Genomic DNA, 24,327 nt, shown 5'->3' on the forward strand with positions numbered 1-24,327 from the left:
CAGACTGCACTGGAACAGGGTGAAGCTCCAGAACATCTGCAGTACATTGATGACATCATTGTATGGGGAAACACAGCAGAAGAAGTTTTTGAGAAAGGGAGTAAAATAGTCCAAATCCTTCTGAACGCTGGTTTTGCCATAAAGCGAAGTAAGGTCAAGGGACCTGCACAGGAGATCCAGTTTTTAGGAATAAAATGGCAAGATGGACGCCGTCAGATTCCAATGGATGTGATCAACAAAATAGCAGCTATGTCTCCACCAACTAGTAAAAAGGAAACACAGGCTTTCTTAGGTATTGTGGGTTTTTGGAGAATGCATATCCCAGATTACAGTCAAATTGCAAGCCCTCTGTATCAAGTAACCCGGAAGAAGAATGATTTTAAATGGGGTCCTGAGCAACGACAAGCTTTTGAACAAATCAAACAGGAAATAGTCCATGCAGTGGCCCTGGGGCCAGTCCGGGCAGGACAAGATGTTAAAAATGTGCTCTACACCGCAGCCAGGGAGAACGGCCCTACCTGGAGCCTCTGGCAGAAAGCACCAGGGGAGACTCGAGGTCGACCCCTAGGGTTTTGGAGTCGGGGATACAGAGGATCCGAAGCCCGATACACTCCAACAGAAAAAGAGATATTGGCAGCATATGAAGGGGTTCGAGCTGCTTCGGAAGTAGTTGGTACAGAAGCACAGCTCCTCTTAGCACCTCGACTGCCGGTGCTGGGTTGGATGTTCAAAGAAAGGGTCCCCACCACACATCATGCAACCGATGCTACATGGAGTAAGTGGACTGCACTGATCACGCAGCGAACTCGAATGGGAAACCCCAGTCACCCAGGAATTCTGGAAGTGATCATGGACTGGCCAGAAGGCAAGGATTTCGGAATGTCACCAGAGGAGGAGGTGACGTGTGCAGAAGAGGCCCCACCATATAATAAACTGCCAGAAAATGAGAAGAAATATGCCCTGTGCACTGATGGGTCCTGCCGTATTGTGGGAAAGCATCGAAAGTGGGAGGCTGCTGTGTGGAGTCCTACACGACGGGTTGCAGAAGCCAGTGAGGGACAGGGTGAATCGAGCCAGTTTGCAGAGGTGAAGGCTATTCAGCTGGCTTTGGACATTGCTGAGCGAGAAAAATGGCCAGTACTTTATCTCTACACTGACTCATGGATGGTGGCAAATGCTCTGTGGGGGTGGTTACAGCAGTGGAAGCAGGGCAACTGGCAGCGCAGAGGCAAACCCATCTGGGCTGCTGAGCTATGGCAAGATATTGCTGCCCGGATAGAGAATCTGGTTGTGAAAGTACGCCATGTAGATGCCCACGTACCGAAGAATCGGGCCACGGAGGAACATCAGAACAACCAGCAGGTGGATCGGGCCGCTAGGATTGAAGTGGCTCAGGTGGATCTGGACTGGCAACATAAGGGTGAACTATTCATAGCTCGGTGGGCCCATGACTCCTCAGGCCATCAAGGGAGAGATGCGACATATAGATGGGCTCGTGACCGAGGGGTGGACTTGACCATGGACACTATTGCACAGGTCATCCATGAATGTGAGACATGCGCTGCGATCAAACAAGCCAAGCGTTTGAAGCCTCTTTGGTATGGAGGGCGATGGCTGAAATATAAATATGGGGAGGCCTGGCAGATTGATTATAGCACACTGCCACAAACCCGTCAAGGCAAGCGCTATGTGCTCACAATGGTGGAAGCAACCACTGGATGGCTGGAAACATACCCTGTGCCCCATGCCACTGCCCGGAACACTATCCTGGGCCTTGAAAAGCAAGTCCTGTGGCGACATGGTACCCCAGAGAGAATTGAGTCGGACAACGGGACTCATTTCCGAAACAGCCTCATAGACACCTGGGCCAAAGAGCATGGTATCGAGTGGGTGTATCACATCCCCTATCACGCACCAGCCTCTGGGAAGATAGAACAATACAATGGGCTGTTAAAAACTACACTGAGAGCAATGGGTGGTGGGACTTTAAAACACTGGGATACACATTTAGCAAAAGCTACCTGGCTAGTTAACACCAGGGGATCTAACAATCGGGCTGGCCCTGCCCAATCAAAACTTCCACGTACTGTAGAAGGGGATAAAGTCCCCGTAGTGCACATGAAGAATATGCTAGGGAAGACAGTCTGGGTTAGTCCTGCCTCAGGCAAAGGCAAACCCATCTGTGGGATTGCTTTTGCCCAAGGACCTGGGTGCACTTGGTGGGTGATGTGGAAGGATGGGGAAGTCCGATGTGTACCTCATGGGGATCTGATTTTGGGCGAGAATAGCCAATGAATCAGACTGTGTGCTGTTAATTGCTAAGTAACACTGTCACTGTATGTCCTCATTGCTATAATTGCTATCAGTTGTACTACAAGTAAGGCACAGGGATGATGGGATAAGAACTGATCTCAGCAGCTGGCGCCCAGCAGTTTCCTCAAGATCTACATCTTCAGCCCACGGACTGCGTGCACGAGCCACACCAGGTGCATCAGTCACAAGCTCCGAAAAATACAGCATGCAACAGACCAGCACCACCCAGCATCTCACATGCCCTGAGAGACTGTTCTAACAGATGGAGCCCAAAGCCGTGGATTAAAAGAACTCAACGGACGCTTTGGAGGGATGGCCCATAAACTAAGGGCATTATATGTGTGTATATATACATATATATATACATGACAGGGGAAAGTGGTGGCAATTCATTGGAACCTGCTGGGCATGGCATAGATGGTATGGAATAAGGGGTGGATAATGTCCTGGTTCTGGTGGGGATAGGGTTAATTTTTCCTGGTATTCCATGCCATGTGAGCCACGCCCATCCTGAGCTGCCGGGGGAGGGGGCAGGAAGTTGCTGCTTAAAAGCGGACTGGGGCGTCCCGGGTCCAGCCTGCGAGCGGTGGGGAGCGGCGGTTCCGTAATCGTGTTTGTATATTCCCCTATCCGTGTTGTTGTTGTTGTTTGCCTGTTCCCTTTGCTGTTCTGTTAAACTGCCTTTGTCTCAACCCAAGAGTCTTGCCTTTTCTTACGATTCTTCCTGTATTAGGAAGGCGCCAGCGAGCGGCACGTGGTTCTTTGTTGCCGTCCGAGGCTAAACCACGACAGTCAGCCACAGGAAAAAAAGCATTTCATTTCAGGGAAACACAAGTAAATGTTCTAAGGGGCATAAGGGATCTGCAATTCAGTTCAAGAATCAGTCTTAAGTATCAGCTCGTAGACACCATCATGCACATGGGCACTTTGGAAGCTATGTGAATCTGCAGCCATTAATGCAATGTTTACATCTACGCCTAATAACTAGCATTGTCAGGAAATGCTGTACCAGACATGGCAGGTCATTAAATGAGCAACTGCCTCACACATGTTTCAAATAACAAGCCCAAACCCAGAAATTCCTGACAAAAATACCCTCCCATCCCCTACATTCACACCAATTTTAATATTGACAAAACGTCAGCAGTCATTTCACATTAGCAGGAAGCATGGATAACATCTGAAGATTGGTCGAGGCTGGGGAAACCTTTATACAACCAGGATAAAACTCCACATCACAGTCTTTCAAGGATATATAGATGGAAAGATGACATTTCATACAGCAGGTATTAGACACTGTGCCCACCCCTGAAGCCTGTTTGAACTTCCATGGTTTCTGCTTGCAGACAAAATTCATCAGAGCGTTGTCATTCCCTTTCAGGAGTTTCTTAAAGGCAGCCTTAGTGTAAGTGACAGAGGCCTTGGCAGCAGGCGTGGAATTATACCACAGCCCAGCCCGATGGAGTGTACAACCCCCTTTCTTCCTGTTTCAACGACACTCTCTCACCAATGTAGCATGGACTTCTCACCACATGCATACAACAGACTTCTCACCACGTGCATGCAACTGACTTCTCACCACGTGCCTGCAACAAGCATAGCATTTCTTCCAGTGACACATTATCAGACACACATTTTAGGACACATTATCAAACACAGAGGGGCAAACCTTTACCTCTTTGCAACAAGCAAGGGCAAGAATTAAACCAGAATTCACAGGAATCCTCATGCAACAGGAAAGTAAACTGATGAACCCACAACTTCGCCAGCTGGAGTCCAAACTACTATGCAATATTCAGAAATAAGACACTTTGAGACCTATTTTCCATAGGCCAGGAAGAAACCCTGAGAACTGACAAAACGCATGCCTTCCCTCCACCAGTACCTTCTCACACACAACACCCCAGAGACTCTTCTCAAACCATTCAGAGCTTGCATGGTTGTTGATCTTCCTAATTTGCAGATGGACTCCACCCAAAGAACAGTCGCACAGACAACATCTCCTTGCCATGGATAATATTTGACTTCTCAGCTTCTGTATGTAACAAGGAAGAGCATGGTTCACAGTAACCCTTTATGGAAACATGTCTGTGAAAGCTCTTTGCAGCTGTAAACATGAAAGACACCTACAGGAGAGTCAGACAAATGTAACAGATGGCACCTTCCACACATTATCTCGAAAGGCAGCCCACCTTCAGCACATCAAAACAAGGAAGGCAAGAAGTTAACACCTGCAAAAAGGAAAGAAGTACATAATAAAGGTATTTAGTGGGAAATGAATACACAGTTGTCTCCTCCAAAGTTACCCTCGTGGATTTATCATAAGTACCTCAATAAAATGTTAGTTAAAAATTTATAACAACATGCAAACACATAGGAAGCACCTCCCAGATCTCCCAATATCTCAAACCAAACTTATATAGGAAGAAGACATCTGCATTGCGTTAAATTACAGCTAGGCACTGAACAGGGAAAGAGCAAACCATCCCTCTTTTATCCTTCAACAGCATATCCTAGTACCTAGTAAGTTCACACTGAAAATAACGAAAACTTCCAGTTTCTGATAATGCAATATATTTGTTCAGAAGAGCTAATACTGACAGGTAAATTGGTGTTAAGTCAGCGGACAAAATGAGAAACGACCTGGCACATGATAGAAACACAAAGCTCTCATCTAACCAAACCCAAGACAACAGCTGCCCCACTTCTCCTGCCTCACACACCTACTCTAACGCTGAACAACGAGACCACGTTCACCTCCCCAGAGAAAGAGACACCACCACACAGCGAGCTGATCAACGAAGCTTTGCCTTCCTTGTAAATAAACCTCATAGTACAGACAGGACAGAGAACACGGGTGGCAAAGAGCAGAGAAGCGGGAGAGGGAGGCGTGGCGGAGCAAGCGTGGTGGGAGGAACTCACCGGGGGAGCGGCGGGGTCGGCGCGGCGGGCGCCGTCGGCGTCCTCGGCGAGCAGCGGCGCGGGCTCGTCGGGCGGCGGGCGCGCCGGGAGGGTGTCGCAGCAGCTGCCGCCCGAGAAGCGGAGCTGGCTCTTGAGCGAGTCGGCGGTGAGCGACACCTCGTGCGAGTAGGAGTGCAGGAAGGCGCGGACGCCGTCGATGCCCACGAAGTGCGAGGCCGGGACGCCGCGCAAGGCGCCGCTGCCCGCCGCCAGCAGCTGCGAGCGGCGCCAGCGCCGCAGGCGCAGCGCCAGCAGCAGCAGCAGGAAGGCGAGGAAGAGGCAGGACACGGCCGCCACGGCCAGCACCAGCCAGCGCGTCAGGCTGACGGACGGCTCGCCCGCCGCCGCCGCCGCCGCGCTGCCCAGCTCCGACAGCAGCTCGCCCACGCTCTCGGCCAGCACCACCGTCAGCGTGGCCGTGGCCGACAGCGCCGGACGCCCGTGGTCCTTCACCACCACCACCAGGCTCTGCCGCGCCGCGTCGCGGGACAGCGGCACCCGCGCCGTGCGCACCTCGCCGCTGTGCAGCCCCACGCGGAACAGCGCCGGCTCCGTCGCCTTCGCCAGCTCGTACGACAGCCACGCGTTCTGCCCCGCGTCCGCGTCCACCGCCACCACCTTGGCCACCAGCGCCCCGGGCTCCGCCGACCGCGGCGCCAGCTCCACGCCCGCCCAGCCCGCGCCCGACGCCGACGGCGGGTACAGCACCTGCGGCGCGTTGTCGTTCTCGTCCACGATCACCAGGCGCACCGACACGTTGCTGCTCAGCGACGGCGCGCCGCCGTCCTCCGCCCGCACCCACAGCCCCACCTCGCGCACCTCCTCGTAGTCGAAGGAGCGCAGCGCGTACAGCGCGCCCGTCTCCGCGTGCACCGACACGTACGACGACAGCGGCGCGCCCCGCACGCGCCCCTCCCACAGCCGGTACCGCACGCGCGCGTTCTGACCCCAGTCCGCGTCCGCCGCCCGCACCGTCAGCACCAGCGCGCCCGCCGCGTTGTTCTCGGCCACCCGCGCGCTGTACCGCGCCTCCGCGAACACCGGCGCGTTGTCGTTCACGTCCAGCACCCGCAGCGACAGCACCGCGCTGCTCCACAGCGACGGCGAACCGCCGTCCGACGCCCGCACCGTCACGTTGTACTCCGACACCGCCTCACGGTCCAGCACCTCGGCAGTCACCACGCGGTAGTAATTTTTAAACAACTTCTCCAGACGGAACGGGAGGCTCTCGGCGATGCTGCACCGCACCTGGCCGTTGGGGCCCGAGTCGCGGTGCTGCACATGCAGCAGGGCCACCACCGTCCCCGGCGGGGCGTCCTCAGAGATGTCTCTTAGCGCCGACGACACTGTCATTTCGGGTGCGTTGTCATTCACATCTGTCACCGTGATTGTGACTTTCGCGGTGTCGAAAAGTTCTCCTGCATCTCGTGCCTGCACCTGCAATTCGTACAAGTCACCTTCCTCGAAGTCCAGGCTCCGCAACAGCGTAATCGCTCCCGTCTCAGAGTCCAGATGGAAAATTTTTGAGGCTTTCTCTGAGATTTTCTTCACCGAGAATTTCACGTGACAATTCATCCCTTCGTCGGCGTCGGTGGCCGTGACGGTGAGCAGGGCGGAGCCCACGGGCACGTCCTCCGCCACACGCACCGTGTACTCCGCTTGGCTGAACGCGGGAGCGTTGTCGTTGGCGTCCAACACTGCCACGCGGATCCGCGCCGTGCCCGTCCGCGACGGCTCGCCGCCGTCGCTCGCCCTCAGCACCAGCTCGTGAAAGGCCGCCTCCTCCCGGTCCAGCGCCTTCGCCAGCACCAGCTCGGGACGCTGGTCCCCGCCGGGGCCCGCCTGCACGGACAGCGAGAAGTGCTCGTCACCGCTCAGCTCGTACCTCTGCAGGGAATTCCGTCCCACGTCCGGGTCGTGAGCTTCGGCCAGGGGAAAACGCGACCCCGGGGCTGTTGTCTCGCTTATTCTCTCCTCCAGCTCTATTTCCTTGAAGCTGGGGGCGTTGTCGTTAATGTCCCTGATTTCCACTTCGATTCCATAAACCTTCATTTCCCCCTCCACGATCACCTCACAGCGCAGCACGCATTGCTGCACACTCTCGCACAGCTGCTCTCTGTCTATCCTCTCCGCCGTCACTAAATGTCCCGTCTTCCCGTGAAGGGCAAAATACCGCGTCCTACTTTCGGACAGAAGACGGACTCCGCCGTCTTGGATGGCCGGCAGGTCCAGCGCCAGGTCCTTAGCCACGTCGCCCACGAACGAGCCCTTCGGCATCTCCTCAGGAAGCGAGTAGCGCGGCTGCCCCCACGCCGCCTCCCACGCTGTCACCAGGACACACCACAGCAGGGCTCGATTCAGCCGGCACCGCCACCTCCCCGCCACATACATCGTCGCCGCGGAACCGCCGCACTTTCCCCCTCCCACAGGACGATCTGCAGCACGATACAGCTCCCTCTCTGGCTCCTTCCCCGGTTCGCCGCTCCGGGAACTGTCGCCGGCCCCTTCGCCTCGCTGCAACACGGCTCCGCACGGCTCGGACGCTCGCAAACCTACCGACCGCCCCAGCCAGCAGGCCTGCAAGCGAGCAAGCCGGGCCGCAGCGGGCGGGGCTGCCGTCATCGCTCCGGCCTTCCTCTCGTTCCTCTTCGGTCAACAGCGGCGCCCGCAGCCTCCTCCCGGCACTGCAGCTACCCAGCGCCGCTCGCCGCCCTTTCCCACGGGCAGCTCGCGGCGGTGGGACACTCGCCACGGACTCATCGCTTCGCGGCCACCGCGGATCTCCTGCGATGTCTTTTCTCCCTACCGAATTGGAAACACTTTTTGTAACGGTGATATATTATATCTGTTAATATTTCTGAATATAACGTGCAAAATACTGCGACCCTTATCCCATTAGTCCTGCAGCACAATCTCCATCATGATTTTTAAAGCTTTTTGTAGCAGTCCTGCTTGAATTACTTTTTCCTCACCCTCTCTGGAAATCAAAGGGGCGCCATACAGCTACATTAATTCCCCACATCCCGACCAACAGAACAAAGCAACAAGGAAGATCCTCCCTCAAAGGGAAAGCGGGGATTTCCGGCATTGCCTTTTCTCTCTAAGCCCTTCTTTTCTTAAACGATGCATGTTATTTCTACCGCACAGGAAAAATGACTTGCTATTGGCGATAGATGGGAAGTAAAATAATTTTTCGTAATATGATCTGTAGATTATTACGAGTTTCATCCCATTCCTCCAAAATCACGGTCCTCCTCAGGAATCTTTGTAGCAGGCATGCTTGAATCACTCGAACGAGGACAGAAAAACATAACTGGCTCTTCTATACAAAACGTGATATAAACATCGACCGCGCCGCGCAGAACCTGAGATATCAGGCTCAGTAACACCAGCGGGAGGCACTTTGATTTTTTTTTCAGAAACCACGGTGTAACAGATTGATGCTTACTAGTAACGCATTCATCTAATTCTTTAATCTTTATTTTATAGGACACCTTTTCCACCAACTTCTGTACGACGGCACAAGCCCCTGAACTCTGCATGGACCATTTGTAAATGTGCAAATGGACTTCATTCAAGTGCCTAATTGCTCCCATTTTGAGTATTTCACTCTCTATTTACATATATTCTCAGGAAGGGTAGAGCCCTCCCCTTGTAAACAGGCAGACACAACTCTTTCAACAAGTTGCTCGTAGTTGTTCAGTCTAGCATTCCCCTCTCAAGGCGATCAACCAGGTGCAAGCACCTCTCTTTGGAAAAAGGGGAGAGGAAAACAAGACAGGCTCTGAAACGCTAAATGCGCTGTTTTTTCTCCCTTGAGATCTCATTCTACACTTTCCTTGTGTATGAAAGGCAAGATCAGAACGGGTTAAAAGAGGGAACAACCAAAGGGTATGGAAGAACATAAAAACAAAAGAAAACAAAACAGAACAAGAAAGAGAGAGAGAAATAACTGCACAAGGAACTCGTAAAAGTCATGCCTGGACAAAATTCATCCGTCTCATTCATGCTGCCGTTTCTGCAGCAGCCCTCACCCAAAAGACGAGAGGGTAAATGTCTGAAAAGGGGAGTATTTAGAACGTAGGACCACCCTCTAACTTCTCCATTCATGGAGCCACACCCACCTTTCCTACGAAAGACAGAATTAACCAGCGGGTTTGTATACAGCTATCAACCAGGACCAACTACAGCCGCTTCAGAAAAAAAGTGAACGGGAAGAAGAAACCTGTAACACCCAGCGTTCAACACACTTTCCCAACTCCGTCGTACAGAACCTTTAATTTACCGCATTCAGCGTTAATAAGTCATTCGACAGTTCTCTCTAAACCTCTTGCCTGAACGTCTGACCACCGAAGAACCAAGAAGTGCCACCGCTTGATTCCTGCTGGGAGTGGAAGGGGTATACCCCATTCCTTCCTTCACGGAGACGAGGATCAGCGCTCCCCAGACACATAGAATTAACGCGTCCCATTACTGCTACCATTTCTGCCATTTCTGCGGCAGCCTGCCACCAAAAGTTGGACAACACTCTCTCCTTTCGCTAGGGATGAAGAACCTGTGACGTTTCCATTAACGGAGCCACATCCACTTTTCCTTTGGGAGTCCAATACCGAACAAACATTAACCAACGGGTTTGTGTCTGGCCATCAAACAGGTACAAGTAAACGTTTTAGGGAAAAATTCGATCACAAAGGAAACATCTCCAACTGCAAGTGCTAACCCCGAGTCTGTCACGCCGAACCGGCGGATCTCGTTCTACACAATAAACATTCGCATGCACCCTTAATAAGTTAGACGACTTCAGGCACCACAAGAATTTGAGACAAAACCTCTTTGCTGAACATCAACATGTGACTATCGAGAAACCAAGGAGTGCTTCTGGTAACGGCCTGCTCTAAATGGAATAAAGTTACCCCAATCTTTCATTTCTTCAGGGACACAAGGACCAGCACTCCCCATCAACACCAGCGCCCGAAATCCCAGGGGAACAGCCAAGGAGGTTCAGCACAGATCAAGGAAAACAGCGAGAGCGAGAGGGCTTACACACCTGCGGGGCGTCGGTGGGCGGCTCTCCCGCGCCGGCGCTGCTGCTCGGGCTCGGCTTCCCGCAGGGCTCCGCGCCGAGCAGCTCCTCCGCGGGCACGCTGGGCAGCGGTGGCGGCAGCCAAGCGCCCTCGGCCACGGCGCGTGCCGGCGCCACGCACAGGTTGTAGGAGTAGGGCAAGGTGCCCTCGCAGAAGTCGGCCGGGAAGGCGGCGCCGGGCACGGAGAAGCGCTGCGCGCCCAGGCAACGCAGCACGGCGGGCGGCCCGGCCCGGCGCAGCCGCGCCAGCACGGCCAGCGCCACGCTCAGCAGGAAGAGGGCGGAGAGCAGCGCCAGCGCCAGCACCAGGTAGAACTGCAGCTCGGCCGCCGAGTCGGCGCCCGCCGCCCGCTCGCTCAGCTCCGGCAGCGCCTCCTGCAAGCTCTCGGCCAGCACCACGTGCAGCGTGGCCGTGGCCGACAGCGCCGGCTGCCCGTGGTCCTTCACCACGGCCACCACACGCTGCTTCGCCGCGTCCCTCTCCGACACGGCCCGCGCCGTCCGCACCTCGCCGCTGTGCAGCCCCACGCGGAACAGCGCCGGCTCCGACGCCTGCACCAGCTCGTACGACAGCCACGCGTTGCGCCCCGCGTCCGCGTCCACCGCCACCACCTTGCCCACCAGGTAGCCGGCCTCGGCCGAACGCGGCACCACCTCGAACGCCGCCGGCAACGACGACGCTCCCGACCCCGACGCTCCCGCTCCCGCCGCCGCCGGCCAGAGCACCCGCGGCGCGTTGTCGTTGCGGTCCAGCACGAAGACGCGCACCGTGGCCGTGGAGCTCCGCGACGGCGCCCCGCCGTCCTGCGCCCGCACCGCCACCGCGAACTCGCGGCACTGCTCGTAGTCGAAGGAGCGCTGCGCGTACACCGCGCCGCTCCGCGCCTCCACCGACACGTAGGGCGCCGCGCCCGCGCTGCCGCCCGCCAGCCAGTAGCTCACGCGCCCGTTGGCGCCCGCGTCCGCGTCCCGCGCGCGCACGCGCACCACCGGCGCGCCCGCCGCGTTGTTCTCCGACACGTAGGCGCTGTAGGCCGCCTCCTCGAACACCGGCGCGTTGTCGTTCACGTCCGACACCTCCAGCACCAGCGACGCGCGGCTCGACAGCGACGGGCTGCCCCGGTCCCTGGCCACCACCGTCACTCGGTGCTCGGACGCCTGCTCGCGGTCCAGCGCGCTCGCCGTCACCACTTTGTACGACCCCACCGACGACGACACCATCGACAGCGGCGCCTCGCCCGACAGCTCGCACCACACCTGACCGTTCTCCCCGGAGTCACGGTCCCGCACTTTCAACAGGGCCACCACCGTGCCGGCCGGCGCGTCCTCGGGCACCGGGCTCGACACCGACGTCACCGTGATTTCGGGCGCGTTGTCGTTCACGTCCAGCACCTCCACTTCCACCTTGCAGTGCGCCACCAGACCGCCCCCGTCCCTCGCCTCCACGGCCACGCTGAACGCGCGCGTGTCCTCGAAGTCCAGCGCCTCCTGCAGCCTGATCGTCCCGCTCTCCGCCTCCACCACGAACTTCTGAAGCACCTTGGCCGGCGTTTCCCCGAAGCCGTAGGTGATGCGGGCGTTGGTGCCGGCGTCGGCGTCGGAGGCGGAGACGTTCAGCACCGTCGAGCCCGGCGGCGCGTCCTCGCGCAGGCTTGTGCGGTACCGGTCCTGTGCGAACACGGGTGGGTTGTCGTTGGCGTCCGTGACGTTGATGCAGAGCTGGGCGGTGCCGCTGCGGGGCGGATCGCCGCCGTCCACCGCCGTCAGCACCAGACGCACGCTCTGCTCGCTCTCCCGGTCCAACGCATGGCGCAGCACCAGCTCCGCGAACTTGCTGCCGTCCTGGCTCTCCTTCACCTCCACCTCGAAGTATGCGTTGCTCTCCAGCTCGTAGCCCTGCAGCGAGTTGCTGCCCACGTCCGGGTCTTCCGCTATGCCCAAGTAGAACCGAGCTCCGGGAGGAGTCAACTCGCTGATCTCCAGCTGGAAATTGTCTCGCAGGAAGTGCGGCGCGTTGTCGTTGACGTCCTGGATGGCCACCTCGACGTGGAAAACGTTGAGCGGGTTCTGCACCAGCGCCTCGAAGCTGACGGAGCAAGAAGCCGACTCGCCGCACATCTCCTCCCGGTCCAGCCTCTCGCTCACGTACAGGTTCCCGCTCTCCCCGCTCACCGTGAAGTATTGCTTCTCCGCGCTGAGCCGCAGCTTGCGTGCCGGCAGCTCCGCCGGGCTCAGCCCCAGGTCCCGCGCCAGCGGCCCCACCAGCGAGCCTCTGCCCAGCTCCTCGGGGATGGCGTACCGGATCCGCTCCGCCGCCGCCCGGCAGCACAACACCAGCAGCAAAGCGGGCAGCAGCACCGCTCGCCCGACCGCTTGCCGCTGCCTTTGCCTCTGCCTCACCGCCATTCTCGCCAGAGCTCGCCGCGCTCCTCCCTCCTGCCGCTTCCGCGACTCCGGCTCGGGCTGCGGCTTCGGCTCCAGCGCCGCTCCGTGTCGGCCAACAGCGGCACCCGGAGGCGCCGCCACGACACAGCAGCCGGCCCATGCCCGTGCTTCCGGGGGCCGGGCTTTCGGCCGCTTTTCTGTGGCTGTTCCCAGCTTTGGGGTCTCTTCTTTTTACAATCACGAAGCGCGGAGGCACTTGCTTTCTGCAACTCCAAAGACTTTTAAAACTGAGATACGCTGTCAAGTACTTTTAGGTCATCTCCTTGAGTCGCAGTGAATAGTCGGTAGTAACTACTCATGGCAGAGTAATAAATAAATCAACTCAGTTGCTTTTCATAATATCAAGAAGGATCATAAGAGCAATAAAGGGTGTCATATCTTTTCGGCACTCTTTCAGGTATTTCAATTCTGCTTTCCTGATATGGACTACCAAGAAGGAAGGATTCCTGTTTCAGTAATCAATAAGCAATCAGGCACAGAATGAAGCAGAAGGTAGTGCTATCCTTTCATGATGGTCTGGCAAAGGGTTTCAATATTCACTGCATGTCTTTCTGTTGCTCATTGAAATCTGTGATGTTTCGCACTGTCGAATTAAATTTTAGGGAGAAGAATAATCACCCTAAGAAATGTATCACCCTAAAGGCAAGCTGTATAGCGCTATGCTAAGATAGCAGAAAAACAATTGCATTTTTTTTGTCATTCCCAAAAGTTCCTTCTTTTTTTAATCTCCATCCTTGAGGGGCAGAAATGGGAAAGTGCAAAGCTACGTTGAGTCTTTCATAGAATCATAGAACGGTTTGTGTTCCTTTAGAGATGATGGAGTCCATGTCTCTGCCCTGGTAGGCACATCCTTCACGAGTTCAGGTTGCTCAAAGCACCATTACACCTGTCCTTTGACCCTTTCAGTGCTGCTGCATCCACAACTTCTCTGGGCAACCTGTTCCACTGCCTCAACACTCTCATAAACCACTTCTTCCTTTTGACCATTTGAAACCTATCCTCTTGCAGTTTAAAACCATTGCCCCTTGTGCTGTTAAGAAAGGGCCAGGTAAAAAGTCTTTCTCCAGCTTTCTTTTAAACCGCCTTTGTATATTAAAAATGTATAACAAGGTCTCCCCAGAGCCTTCTGTTCTGCAAGCTGAAGAACCTCAACTCTTTCAGAGTTCACTTGTCTTCTCTACAACCCATCACAACTGGCAGATTTGACCCTCTCGTATTTGGAAAAATGTCTCCCACAAATATGGAGCCATAAGTATAAACACAATATCATGGGGTCAGTCTTCTGAGAAAGGACAACATATTCTCGTTTACATTCTGCTTCATTTTCCTCACACGTAATATTCTGTCTTAAGTGCCTTTCATGACAGGAAAACCAGGATCACAGAAAAAATGGCACAGGCCTTGGCACCAGGCATGAAATCAAGCCATTGCTCAGACAAAACCACATTAACCCACCTATTTTCCTGGTTCCAAGACAGCCTCTCACCTTCCTTGCTCTACATTCACAACCTTTAGTTACCCCAGAGATAGTATCCCATATTTTGGTTATGTGTCAGCCACAGGAAAAAGAGCATTTCATTTCAGGGAAACACAAGTAAATATTCTAAGGGGCATAAGCGATCTGCAACTCAGTTCAAGAATCGGTCTTAAGTATCAGCTCGTAGACACCATCATGCACATGGGCACTTTGGAAGCTATGTGTCTCTGCAGCCATTAATGCAATGTTTACGTCTACACCTAATAACTAGCATTGTCAGGAAATGCTGTACCAGACATGGCAGGTCATTAAATGAGCAACTGCCTCACACATGTTTCAAATAACAAGCCCAAACCCAGAAATTTCTGACAAAAATACCCTCCCATCCCCTACATTCACACCAATTTTAATATTGACAAAACGTCAGCAGTCATTTCACATTAGCAGGAAGCATGGATAACATCTGAAGATTGGTCAAGGCTGGGGAAACCTTTATACAACCAGGATAAAACTCCACATCACAGACTTTCAAGGATATATAGATGGAAAGATGACATTTCATACAGCAGGTATTAGACAATGTGCCCACCCCTGAAGCGTGTTTGCACTTCCATGGTTTCTGCTTGCAGACAAAATTCATCAGAGCGTTGTCATTCCCTTTCAGGAGTTTCTTAAAGGCAGCCTTAGTGTAAGTGACAGAGGCCTTGGCAGCAGGCGTGAAATTATACCACAGCCCAGCCTGATAGAGAGTACAACCCCCTTTCTTCCTGTTTCAAGGACACTCTCTCACCAATGCCGCATGGACTTCTCACCACGTGCATGCAACAAGCATAGCATTTCTTCCAGTGACACATTATCAGACACACATTTTAGGACACATTATCAAACACAGAGGGGCAAACCTTTACCTCTTTGCAACAAGCAAGGGCAAGAATTAAACCAGAATTCACAGGAAACCTCATGCAACAGGAAAGTAAACTGATGAACCCACAACTTAGCCAGCTGGAGTCCAAACTACTATGCGATATCCAGAAATAAGACACTTTGAGACCTATTTTCCATAGGCCAGGAAGAAACCCTGAGAACTGACAAAACACATGCCTTCCCTCCACCAGGACCTTCTCACACACAACACCCCAGAGACTCTTCTCAAACCATTCAGAGCTTGCATGGTTGTTGATCTTCCTAATTTGCAGATGGACTCCACCCAAAGAACAGTTGCACAGACAACATCTTCTTGCCATGGATAATATTTGACTTCTCAGCTTCTGTATGTAACAAGGAAGAGCATTGCTTACAGTAACCCTTTATGGAAACATGTCTGTGAAAGCTCTTTGCAGCTGTAAACATGAAAGACACCTACAGGACAGTCAGACAAATGTAACAGATGGCATCTTCCACACATTATCTCAAAAGGCAGCCCACCTTGAGCCCACCAAAAAAAGGAAGGCAAGAAGTTAACACTTGCAAAAAGGAAGGGATTACAACATAGTCTTCTACATTATGGCACTTAGAGCCGAAACACAATTAAGGTATTTAGTAGGAAAAGAGTACACAGTTGGCTCCTCCACAGTTCCCCTTACAGATTTATCATAAGTACTTCAATAAAATGTTAGGTAAACATTGATGACAACATGCAAACACACAGGAAGCACCTCCCAGAGTTCCTAATATCTCTGACCAAATTTATATGGGAAGAAGACACTTGCATTGCTCTTCTCCAAGCCCACACAACTTCTATGGAGTTTTGGCAAGCACATGGCTTCAAATGTCCAACTTTCTAGACCATTTTTCCATAAACTGCACGAGCACCAGGACACAGACTTCACGTACATATCTTGACATCTCTGTACTAAGAAGGAAAATAGATTTGTGTGTTGACTGCACTTTAGAAAAGAAACATCAAGGTTCTAAAAGTAAAAGAGGATTTGTCCTCCAGGAGACAGTGGGTCAGTGAACAGTGTGTAACACAGTAATGCATAATAAAATACAAAGCCCCGCTCTAAAGAAACTCAAGTCAACAGTTAACTCCACTTTACCTGCCTCTCATACCAACTATAACTCTGAGCAATAATGCCGCTGGAAATCAAGTGCACATTGCCAGCTCATGTCCTTTTTGTCACCTACCACTACCCTCAAGTCCTGCTTCACAAGGGTACTCTCAGTAACCCAGTCTGTATTGAAACTGGGGACTGCCCTCACCCAGGTGCAAGACCTTGAGCTTGGCCTTCTTCAACTTCATTATGTTCACATGGGTCCACTCTGCCAGCCTGTCCAGGTCCCTCTGGATGGCTTGCCTTCCCTCCAGTGAATCAATGGTACCACTCAACTAGGTGTTGTCTGCAAACTTGCTGCGCGATCACTCCTACCATCTATGTCATTGTTGTAGGATAACCACAGCCAGCAGCTAAGACCGTACAGACTCTTGCTCACTTACCTGGTTGGGATGGTGGAGAGAATCAGAAGGAGAAAAGCGGGAAGACTCATGGGCTGAGAAAAAGACAGTTTAATAAGTAAAGAAAATGTCATGCACACAAGCCAAGCAAAATAAGGAGTCCTTTCACCACTTCCTATTGGCAGGCAGCTCTTCAGACATCTCCAGGAAAATAGGGCTCCATCACACATAATGGTTACTTGAGAAGACAAACGCCATAACTCCAAAAGTCCCACCCTTCTTTCTTCTTCCACCAGTTCTATATATGGAGCACGATACCACAAGGTATGGAATAGTCCTTTGGTCAGTCTGGGTCAGCTGTCCCGGCTGTATCCCCACCCAACTTCTTGTGCACTCCCAGCCTACTCACTGGTGGGGGTGGCATGAGGAGCAGAAAAGGCCTTGACTGCTTAGCACAACCAAGAACATCATTGTTATACCAACACTATTTCCATCCCAAATCCAAAACATAGCACTACACCATCTGCTAGCAAGAATGTCACATCCATCCCAGATGAAACCATGACACTCATTGAGGCAGATATTATTGAGATATATTAAATAGTATTGGTCCCAGAATGCACCCTTGAGGAACACCCCATGTTACTGGAGCCCACCTTGACAGTGAGCTACTGACTATAACTCTTTCCTATATTAAATATTATAAAATATATACTGCCTACTATATTAAATTCTATTGGAACAGAAAGGAACTGATCAGGTGCAATAATATATCTTAGGCCAAACATATTCAGTGGAAGGAATTGAAACCGCATAGTACCACAACCATGTACCAACAGACTAACTATGACTGGCAGGGAAATGACCATCAGTTCTTCTTTGTCACCCCTGCTAACAGAGCTTCCCGAAGTCTTCTCTACACACAACACGTGGCTGAATGAAGATATGCCACTACTTCAAACTTAACCTACATACAGAGGAAACCAGGAGCTGAACAAAATCAGATCAGGAAGGCAAGGAACCATTAAAGACAAAGTCTTGCAGAGAAGCTCACCGGGAAGTCTTCTCAGTCTTCACTGCTGGTGTTGAAATTCATCCCCCTGAGCACCTGCAAATCACTGATGTTTCAAGCACTAGTGCAAACCTAAGGTCTTCCTCTGGACTGCATTGTACAAGGGTTCATTTTAAGAAATATTCAACAGCTCTCATCAACTTTTTCTACGCTGTAGCCTGCTCATCTGCAGACAAATATGGAGTTGTGAGTATAAACACTTATCATAGGCCTCTATCTCAAGTTAAGTCATCCTAGGTTTCTTCAGGTGGCTGAAGGCTTGACAAGGGAAGAAAATATTTGCTACAAAACAACACTCACAGTTTCAAATTCAAAAGAACTATGCAGCCATGGGGAAAATGAACCATGACCTTGCAGGACACAAAGGCCTGAAAGAAAGTGTAATTACATCTATGAAGAAACTCAACATAGCTATGTTCCAATGAAATACAGATGGATAAAGGAGCTTTCACTCAGGAATTATGACCTTTCTGCCCATGCATCATCATTCTACATGAATTTTTATTGTGCTAATACTTTACAATTTTTCATGACAGGGAATCAAGAATCAGAGTATGAATGCCACAGGCCTCAGCAGCAGGCATGAAATTAAACCACTGCTTAGCCAAAACCACAGTGACACACTTATTTGCACGGCTCGGAGCCAGCCTCTCACTCTCCTTCCTCTGCATTCACAGCCTTTACTTGACCACAGACTGTATGCAATATTTTGTCCAAATGTTAGTCACAGGCAAAAGAGCATTACATTCAGTGACAACCTAGGCAAACAGAGTCCATCAAAGTCTTTGTCTTGGCAGCTGAACAAGTTCAAGGAATGGATATTCAGATCATCACAACGAGTACGGCAGAAAGTGAACACCCACAGAAAGGAGGGGATCACTACATACTCTTCTAGAATATGGCATGCAAAGAAGGCACCTAAGTCATGTATTTAGAAGGTAGGAAATACACAGTTAGCTCTTCCCAAAGCTCCCATTATGTCACTTGTCATAAGTACATAATTCATTGTTTGGTAAGCATTGATAACAACCTGCAGAACCAGAGGAAGAACATCCCAGGGCTCCCAAGACAGCTGGAATCACATGTCCTCTAGCCAAATTTCTTTGGGAAGATGAAACTCACATTTTATGATACTACAGCAGGTCAGTGAATGATGAAGGGTGTAAACATATCTCTTGTGCCTCTAGCATGCAGCTCCCACCACTCTCATCTCCAACCCTTCACAACTTGCATGGTGTTCTTTGACCATTATAATTTGCAAGCACACAACACAAAAGAGACAGGTGCCCCAAAACATTTCTCTTCACCTTTCATAAGGAGCACTCCATGGACTTCACATAGATATCTTCACATCTCCACACTGACAAGGAAGATACAATTGTCTGCTCATGACGCTTCAGAGAGGAAACATCAGAAGCCTACAGGGAAAAGGAGAGCGGTCCTCCAGGGGAGACTGGATCAGCGAACATCTGCATCCCTCTCCTTACATCCTCCCTCACACCTTGAATATCTCCCTCCCACCCTCCTATGGCTCTTCCCATATGCTTGTGTCAACCCAAGACACAAGCAGAGGCTTTTCAATAAATCAGCCTTAAAAGACAGGGAATCATTAAAACATATCTCCTGTGAAGTAGACCTTCATGTGCAGCCACCCAACTTCTACGACTTTCTTTCATCTTCACTAGAGGCACACAGACATCTACAAGGGACCAGTTGTATCGAGGCCCATTCTTCCACTCTGTGCACAAACATCAAAGCTTGGACGAATACAAAGACATTTTGTTGCCCACTACGTTATTATCGAGAAACCGAAAGGCTGAGAAGAGCAGAAAGGAGGAGCAGGTGAGTTATACAGGGGGACATTAACAGTCCCTTCTAAAACACCCTCATCCTACTCAAGCACAGCTGCTGTCGGAAAGATAGCTGACCCTGAAAATAACTAACATTTCCATTTGCTGACAATACATAGGTTCAGAAGAGCTAACACTGACACACGATGTGGACAAAGGAGAAACGACCTGGCACATGATAACAACACAAAGCTCCACTCCAAGGAAGCTCCAGCCAACAGCAGCCCCACCTCTCCTGCCTCACACACCTACTCTAACGCTGAACAACGAGACCACGTTCACCTCCCCAGAGAAAGAGGCACCACCACACAGCGAGTTGATAAACGAAGCTCTGTCATCCTTGTAACTAAACCTCATAGTACAGACAGGACAGAGAACACGGGTGGGAAACGGTAGAGAACCGGGAGAGGGAGGAGTCGCGGAGCAAGCGTGGTGGGAGGAACTCACCGGGGGAGCGGCGGGGTCGGCGCGGCGGGCGCCGTCGGCGTCCTCGGCGAGCAGCGGCGCGGGCTCGTCGGGCGGCGGGCGCGCCGGGAGGGTGTCGCAGCAGCTGCCGCCCGAGAAGCGGAGCTGGCTCTTGCGCGAGTCGGCGGTGAGCGACACCTCGTGCGAGTAGGAGTGCAGGAAGGCGCGGACGCCGTCGATGCCCACGAAGTGCGAGGCCGGGACGCCGCGCAAGGCGCCGCTGCCCGCCGCCAGCAGCTGCGAGCGGCGCCAGCGCCGCAGGCGCAGCGCCAGCAGCAGCAGCAGGAAGGCGAGGAAGAGGCAGGACACGGCCGCCACGGCCAGCACCAGCCAGCGCGTCAGGCTGACGGACGGCTCGCCCGCCGCCGCCGCCGCCGCGCTGCCCAGCTCCGACAGCAGCTCGCCCACGCTCTCGGCCAGCACCACCGTCAGCGTGGCCGTGGCCGACAGCGCCGGACGCCCGTGGTCCTTCACCACCACCACCAGGCTCTGCCGCGCCGCGTCGCGGGACAGCGGCACCCGCGCCGTGCGCACCTCGCCGCTGTGCAGCCCCACGCGGAACAGCGCCGGCTCCGTCGCCTTCGCCAGCTCGTACGACAGCCACGCGTTCTGCCCCGCGTCCGCGTCCACCGCCACCACCTTGGCCACCAGCGCCCCGGGCTCCGCCGACCGCGGCGCCAGCTCCACGCCCGCCCAGCCCGCGCCCGACGCCGACGGCGGGTACAGCACCTGCGGCGCGTTGTCGTTCTCGTCCACGATCACCAGGCGCACCGACACGTTGCTGCTCAGCGACGGCGCGCCGCCGTCCTCCGCCCGCACCCACAGCCCCACCTCGCGCACCTCCTCGTGGTCGAAGGAGCGCAGCGCGTACAGCGCGCCCGTCTCCGCGTGCACCGACACGTACGACGACAGCGGCGCGCCCCGCACGCGCCCCTCCCACAGCCGGTACCGCACGCGCGCGTTCTGACCCCAGTCCGCGTCCGCCGCCCGCACCGTCAGCACCAGCGCGCCCGCCGCGTTGTTCTCGGCCACCCGCGCGCTGTACCGCGCCTCCGCGAACACCGGCGCGTTGTCGTTCACGTCCAGCACCCGCAGCGACAGCACCGCGCTACTCCACAGCGGCGGCGAACCGCCGTCCGACGCCCGCACCGTCACGTTGTACTCCGACACCGCCTCACGGTCCAGCTCCCGCGCCGTCACCATGCTGTAGTAGCTGCCCCGAGAGCTCCGCAGCTGGAAAGGGAGGCTGTCGTCGAGCGAGCAGGTCACCTGGCCGTTGGGGCCCGAGTCGCGGTCCTGCACGTGCAGCAGGGCCACCACCGTCCCCGGCGGGGCGTCCTCAGAGATCTCGCTCAGTACAGACCTCACCGAAATCTCGGGTGTGTTGTCATTCACGTCTGTCACCGTGATTGTGACTTTCGCCGTGTCGAAAAGCTCTCCTCCATCGTGTACCTGCACTTCGAGTTCATGTGAGGAGATCTCCTCGAAGTCCAAATTGTCCTTAAGAAATATTTCTCCTGTCTCAGAGTCCAGGGAAAAAAGATTCGACGCCTGGTCTGAAATTTTATGGAAACTGTATTTCACATCGCCGTTCATCCCTTCGTCGGCATCGATGGCCGTGACGGTGAGCAGGGCGGAGCCCACGGGCACGTCCTCCGCCACACGCACCGTGTACTCCGCCTGACTGAACGCGGGCGCGTTGTCGTTGGCGTCCAGCACCGCCACGCGGATCCGCACCGTGCCCGTCCGCGACGGCTCGCCGCCGTCGCTCGCCCTCAGCACCAGCTCGTGAAAGGCCGCCTCCTCCCGGTCCAGCGCCTTCGCCAGCACCAGCTCGGGACGCTGGTCCCCGCCGGGGCCCGCCTGCACGGACAGCGAGAAGTGCTCGTCACCGCTCAGCTCGTACCTCTGCAGGGAATTCCGTCCCACGTCCGGGTCCTGTGCCCCGGCCAGGGGAAATCGCGACCCCGGGGCTGTCATCTCGCTCATTCTCAGCTCCGTTTCTGTTTCTCGAAAGCTGGGGGCGTTGTCGTTAATGTCCGTGATTTCCACTTCGATTTCATAAAGCTTCATCTCCCCCTCCACGATCACCTCACAGCGCAGCACGCATTGCTGCACACTCTCGCACAGCTGCTCTCTGTCTATCCTCTCCGCCGTCACTAAATGTCCCGTCTTCCCGTGCAGAGCGAAATACTTGGTCTTACCTTCGGATACTATGCGGACGCCGCGGTCTTGGAGCGTCGGCAGGTCCAGCGCCAGGTCCTTAGCTACGTCGCCCACGAACGAGCCCTTCGGCATCTCCTCGGGAACCGAGTAGCGCAGCTGACCCCACGCCGCCTCCCACGCTGCCACCAGGACGCACCACAGCAGGGCTCGCTCCTGCCAGACCCAGAGCCTCCTCGCCGCAAACATCTCCGACGCGGAACCGCAGCCCGCCGTTTCGCCTCCCGATCCGTCTCGGAGACGGGTTCGCCTCTCCCGGGCGGTGCCGCCGGCCCCTCCACCTCGTTGCACTACGGCTCCGCACGGCCCGGACGCTCCGAGACCGTCCGCCCGCTCGCCCGCCCATCCAGGCAGACAGCGAGCGAGCCTGGCCGCAGCGGGCGGGGCTGCCTGCACCCTCCGGCCTTCCTCTCGTTCCTCCTCGGTCAACAGCGGCGCCTGCAGCCTCCTCCTGGCACTGCAGCCACCCAGCGCTGCCCTTTCCCACGGGCAGCTCGCGGCGGCGAGACACTCAACACGGACACATCGTTTCCCCTCCTCCGGGATTCTCCTGCGATGTCTTTTCTCCAGCCCATCTCTCCTTTGTTCCCCGAGGATCCCATGAGCAGCAGGGAGGCAGACACTCACTGTGGTTGTGGTATTTCTACCACACGGGAAAAACGAATTGGAAATGGTGAGAGATGTACGGTAATATATGACGTGTAAAGTACTGCGACCCTTATCGCATTAATCCGACAGCACAATCTCGATCACGAATTGCACAGCTTTTTTTAGCGGTCGTGCTAAATGACGTTTCCCTCACGGTTTCTGCAGATCAAAAGGACGTCCTACAGCCACATTAGTCCCCACATCACGACTAAGAAAACAAAGCAACAATGAAGATCCTCCCTCAAAGGGAGGGCAGGGATTTCCGGGCAGAGCATTTTCTCTACGCCCTTCTTTTATTAAAAGACGCATATTATTTCTACCGCAGAGGAAATATGACTTTCTACTGCAGAAAGATGTAGAGTGAAATATTTTTTTTGGTAATATGACGAGTAGAATATTACGAGTCTTATCGTATCCGTCCCAAAGCACAGACCTCATCAGAACATGTTGTAGCAGTCGTGCCTGAATGATTGGTACAAGGACGACAAAAGAAAACATGCTCTGCTATAAGAAAACGTGATATTCAGACCAACTCCGTCCCGGACAACGTGAGGTATCGGGGTCACTAACCCACGCAGCCGGAACTTCAATAGTATTAATTTTAATTTTTTTTTAGATTTTAAAAAATGTTTAACGGTTTTAATGGCGGTTGAAGAGATTGATGCTTATCAGTAAAGCATTCATCTAATTCATGAATCTTCATGATCGTAGGACATACGATCGTAGGATCGTATTCAACCAAATACTGTATGGTGGCTGAAAACAAGTATGGCTGCACACCATAAACTGACATTTTGAGTTTTTCCTTGTCCGTTTATGTATGTTCTCAGGGTGGGTAGAGCGCCCCCCCCTTCTAAATTGAATTACACTGAGATGTTGGTACATATACAGAGAAAGCTAACACTGGAGCAGGAAAGTTGAAGGACTTCAACGTGCGGTTTCCCTTTTGAAGAGCACACATTACATTTAATCGAGTAATTAGATAGCTTGAACGACCATGGAGGGAGATTGATTTTCTCACAAATGATGATGTAAGAGATTGATGCTCAGTAGTAAAGCATTCGTCTAATTCTTGAGTCTTCACATTGGTAGGTCACCTTTTCAAGCAAATACTGTAAGACGGCTAAAGGACAAGTACGGCTGCACACCCTGAACTATGCGGACCATGGACTTGGTTCAAGTGCCTAATTTCTGTCAGTTTGAGCATTTCCTCCTCGTTTTACCTATGTCCTCAGGCCTCCACTTGTAAACAGGAGGACATAACAACTGCTTCAAAAAGTGGCCAAGAGACCGAATTGCCCAGTCTAGTATTCCTCTGTAAGCGCGATCAACCTGGTCCAAGTACTTCTCTTTGGGAAAAGGGGAGCTGAAAAGAAGGGCTCTGAAACACTAAAC

The 24,327-nt window shown here is 53.5% G+C and overlaps 4 protein-coding genes across 6 annotated transcripts in view; all 4 read right to left on the reverse strand.

The window, feature by feature from the left end:
* Positions 1–24,327, reverse strand: part of LOC128915987 (protocadherin gamma-C5-like) — a 248,422-nt gene that overhangs the window by 115,278 nt on the left and 108,817 nt on the right. The gene's annotated exons all lie outside the window — the stretch shown is intronic.
* On the reverse strand, positions 5,029–7,896 carry LOC128916211 (protocadherin gamma-A12-like). The gene has a single exon (XM_054217572.1). The coding sequence runs from the start codon at positions 7,894–7,896 to the stop codon at positions 5,029–5,031; it is 2,868 nt and encodes a 955-aa protein (XP_054073547.1).
* Positions 7,922–22,603, reverse strand: LOC128915989 (protocadherin gamma-A10-like). The gene is made up of 2 exons (XM_054217052.1): positions 20,044–22,603; positions 7,922–8,076 (listed from the first exon to the last, which is right to left on the reverse strand). Exons 1-2 carry the CDS (start codon positions 22,471–22,473, stop codon positions 7,927–7,929), a joined length of 2,580 nt encoding a protein of 859 aa, XP_054073027.1. The 5' UTR covers positions 22,474–22,603; the 3' UTR covers positions 7,922–7,926.
* LOC128915994 (protocadherin gamma-B5-like) lies at positions 9,265–12,780 on the reverse strand. The gene has a single exon (XM_054217058.1). The coding sequence runs from the start codon at positions 12,761–12,763 to the stop codon at positions 10,286–10,288; it is 2,478 nt and encodes an 825-aa protein (XP_054073033.1). The 5' UTR covers positions 12,764–12,780; the 3' UTR covers positions 9,265–10,285.

This window comes from Rissa tridactyla, chromosome 11 (genome assembly GCF_028500815.1).
Source record: "Rissa tridactyla isolate bRisTri1 chromosome 11, bRisTri1.patW.cur.20221130, whole genome shotgun sequence".
NCBI classification, from domain to species: Eukaryota; Metazoa; Chordata; class Aves; order Charadriiformes; family Laridae; genus Rissa; species Rissa tridactyla.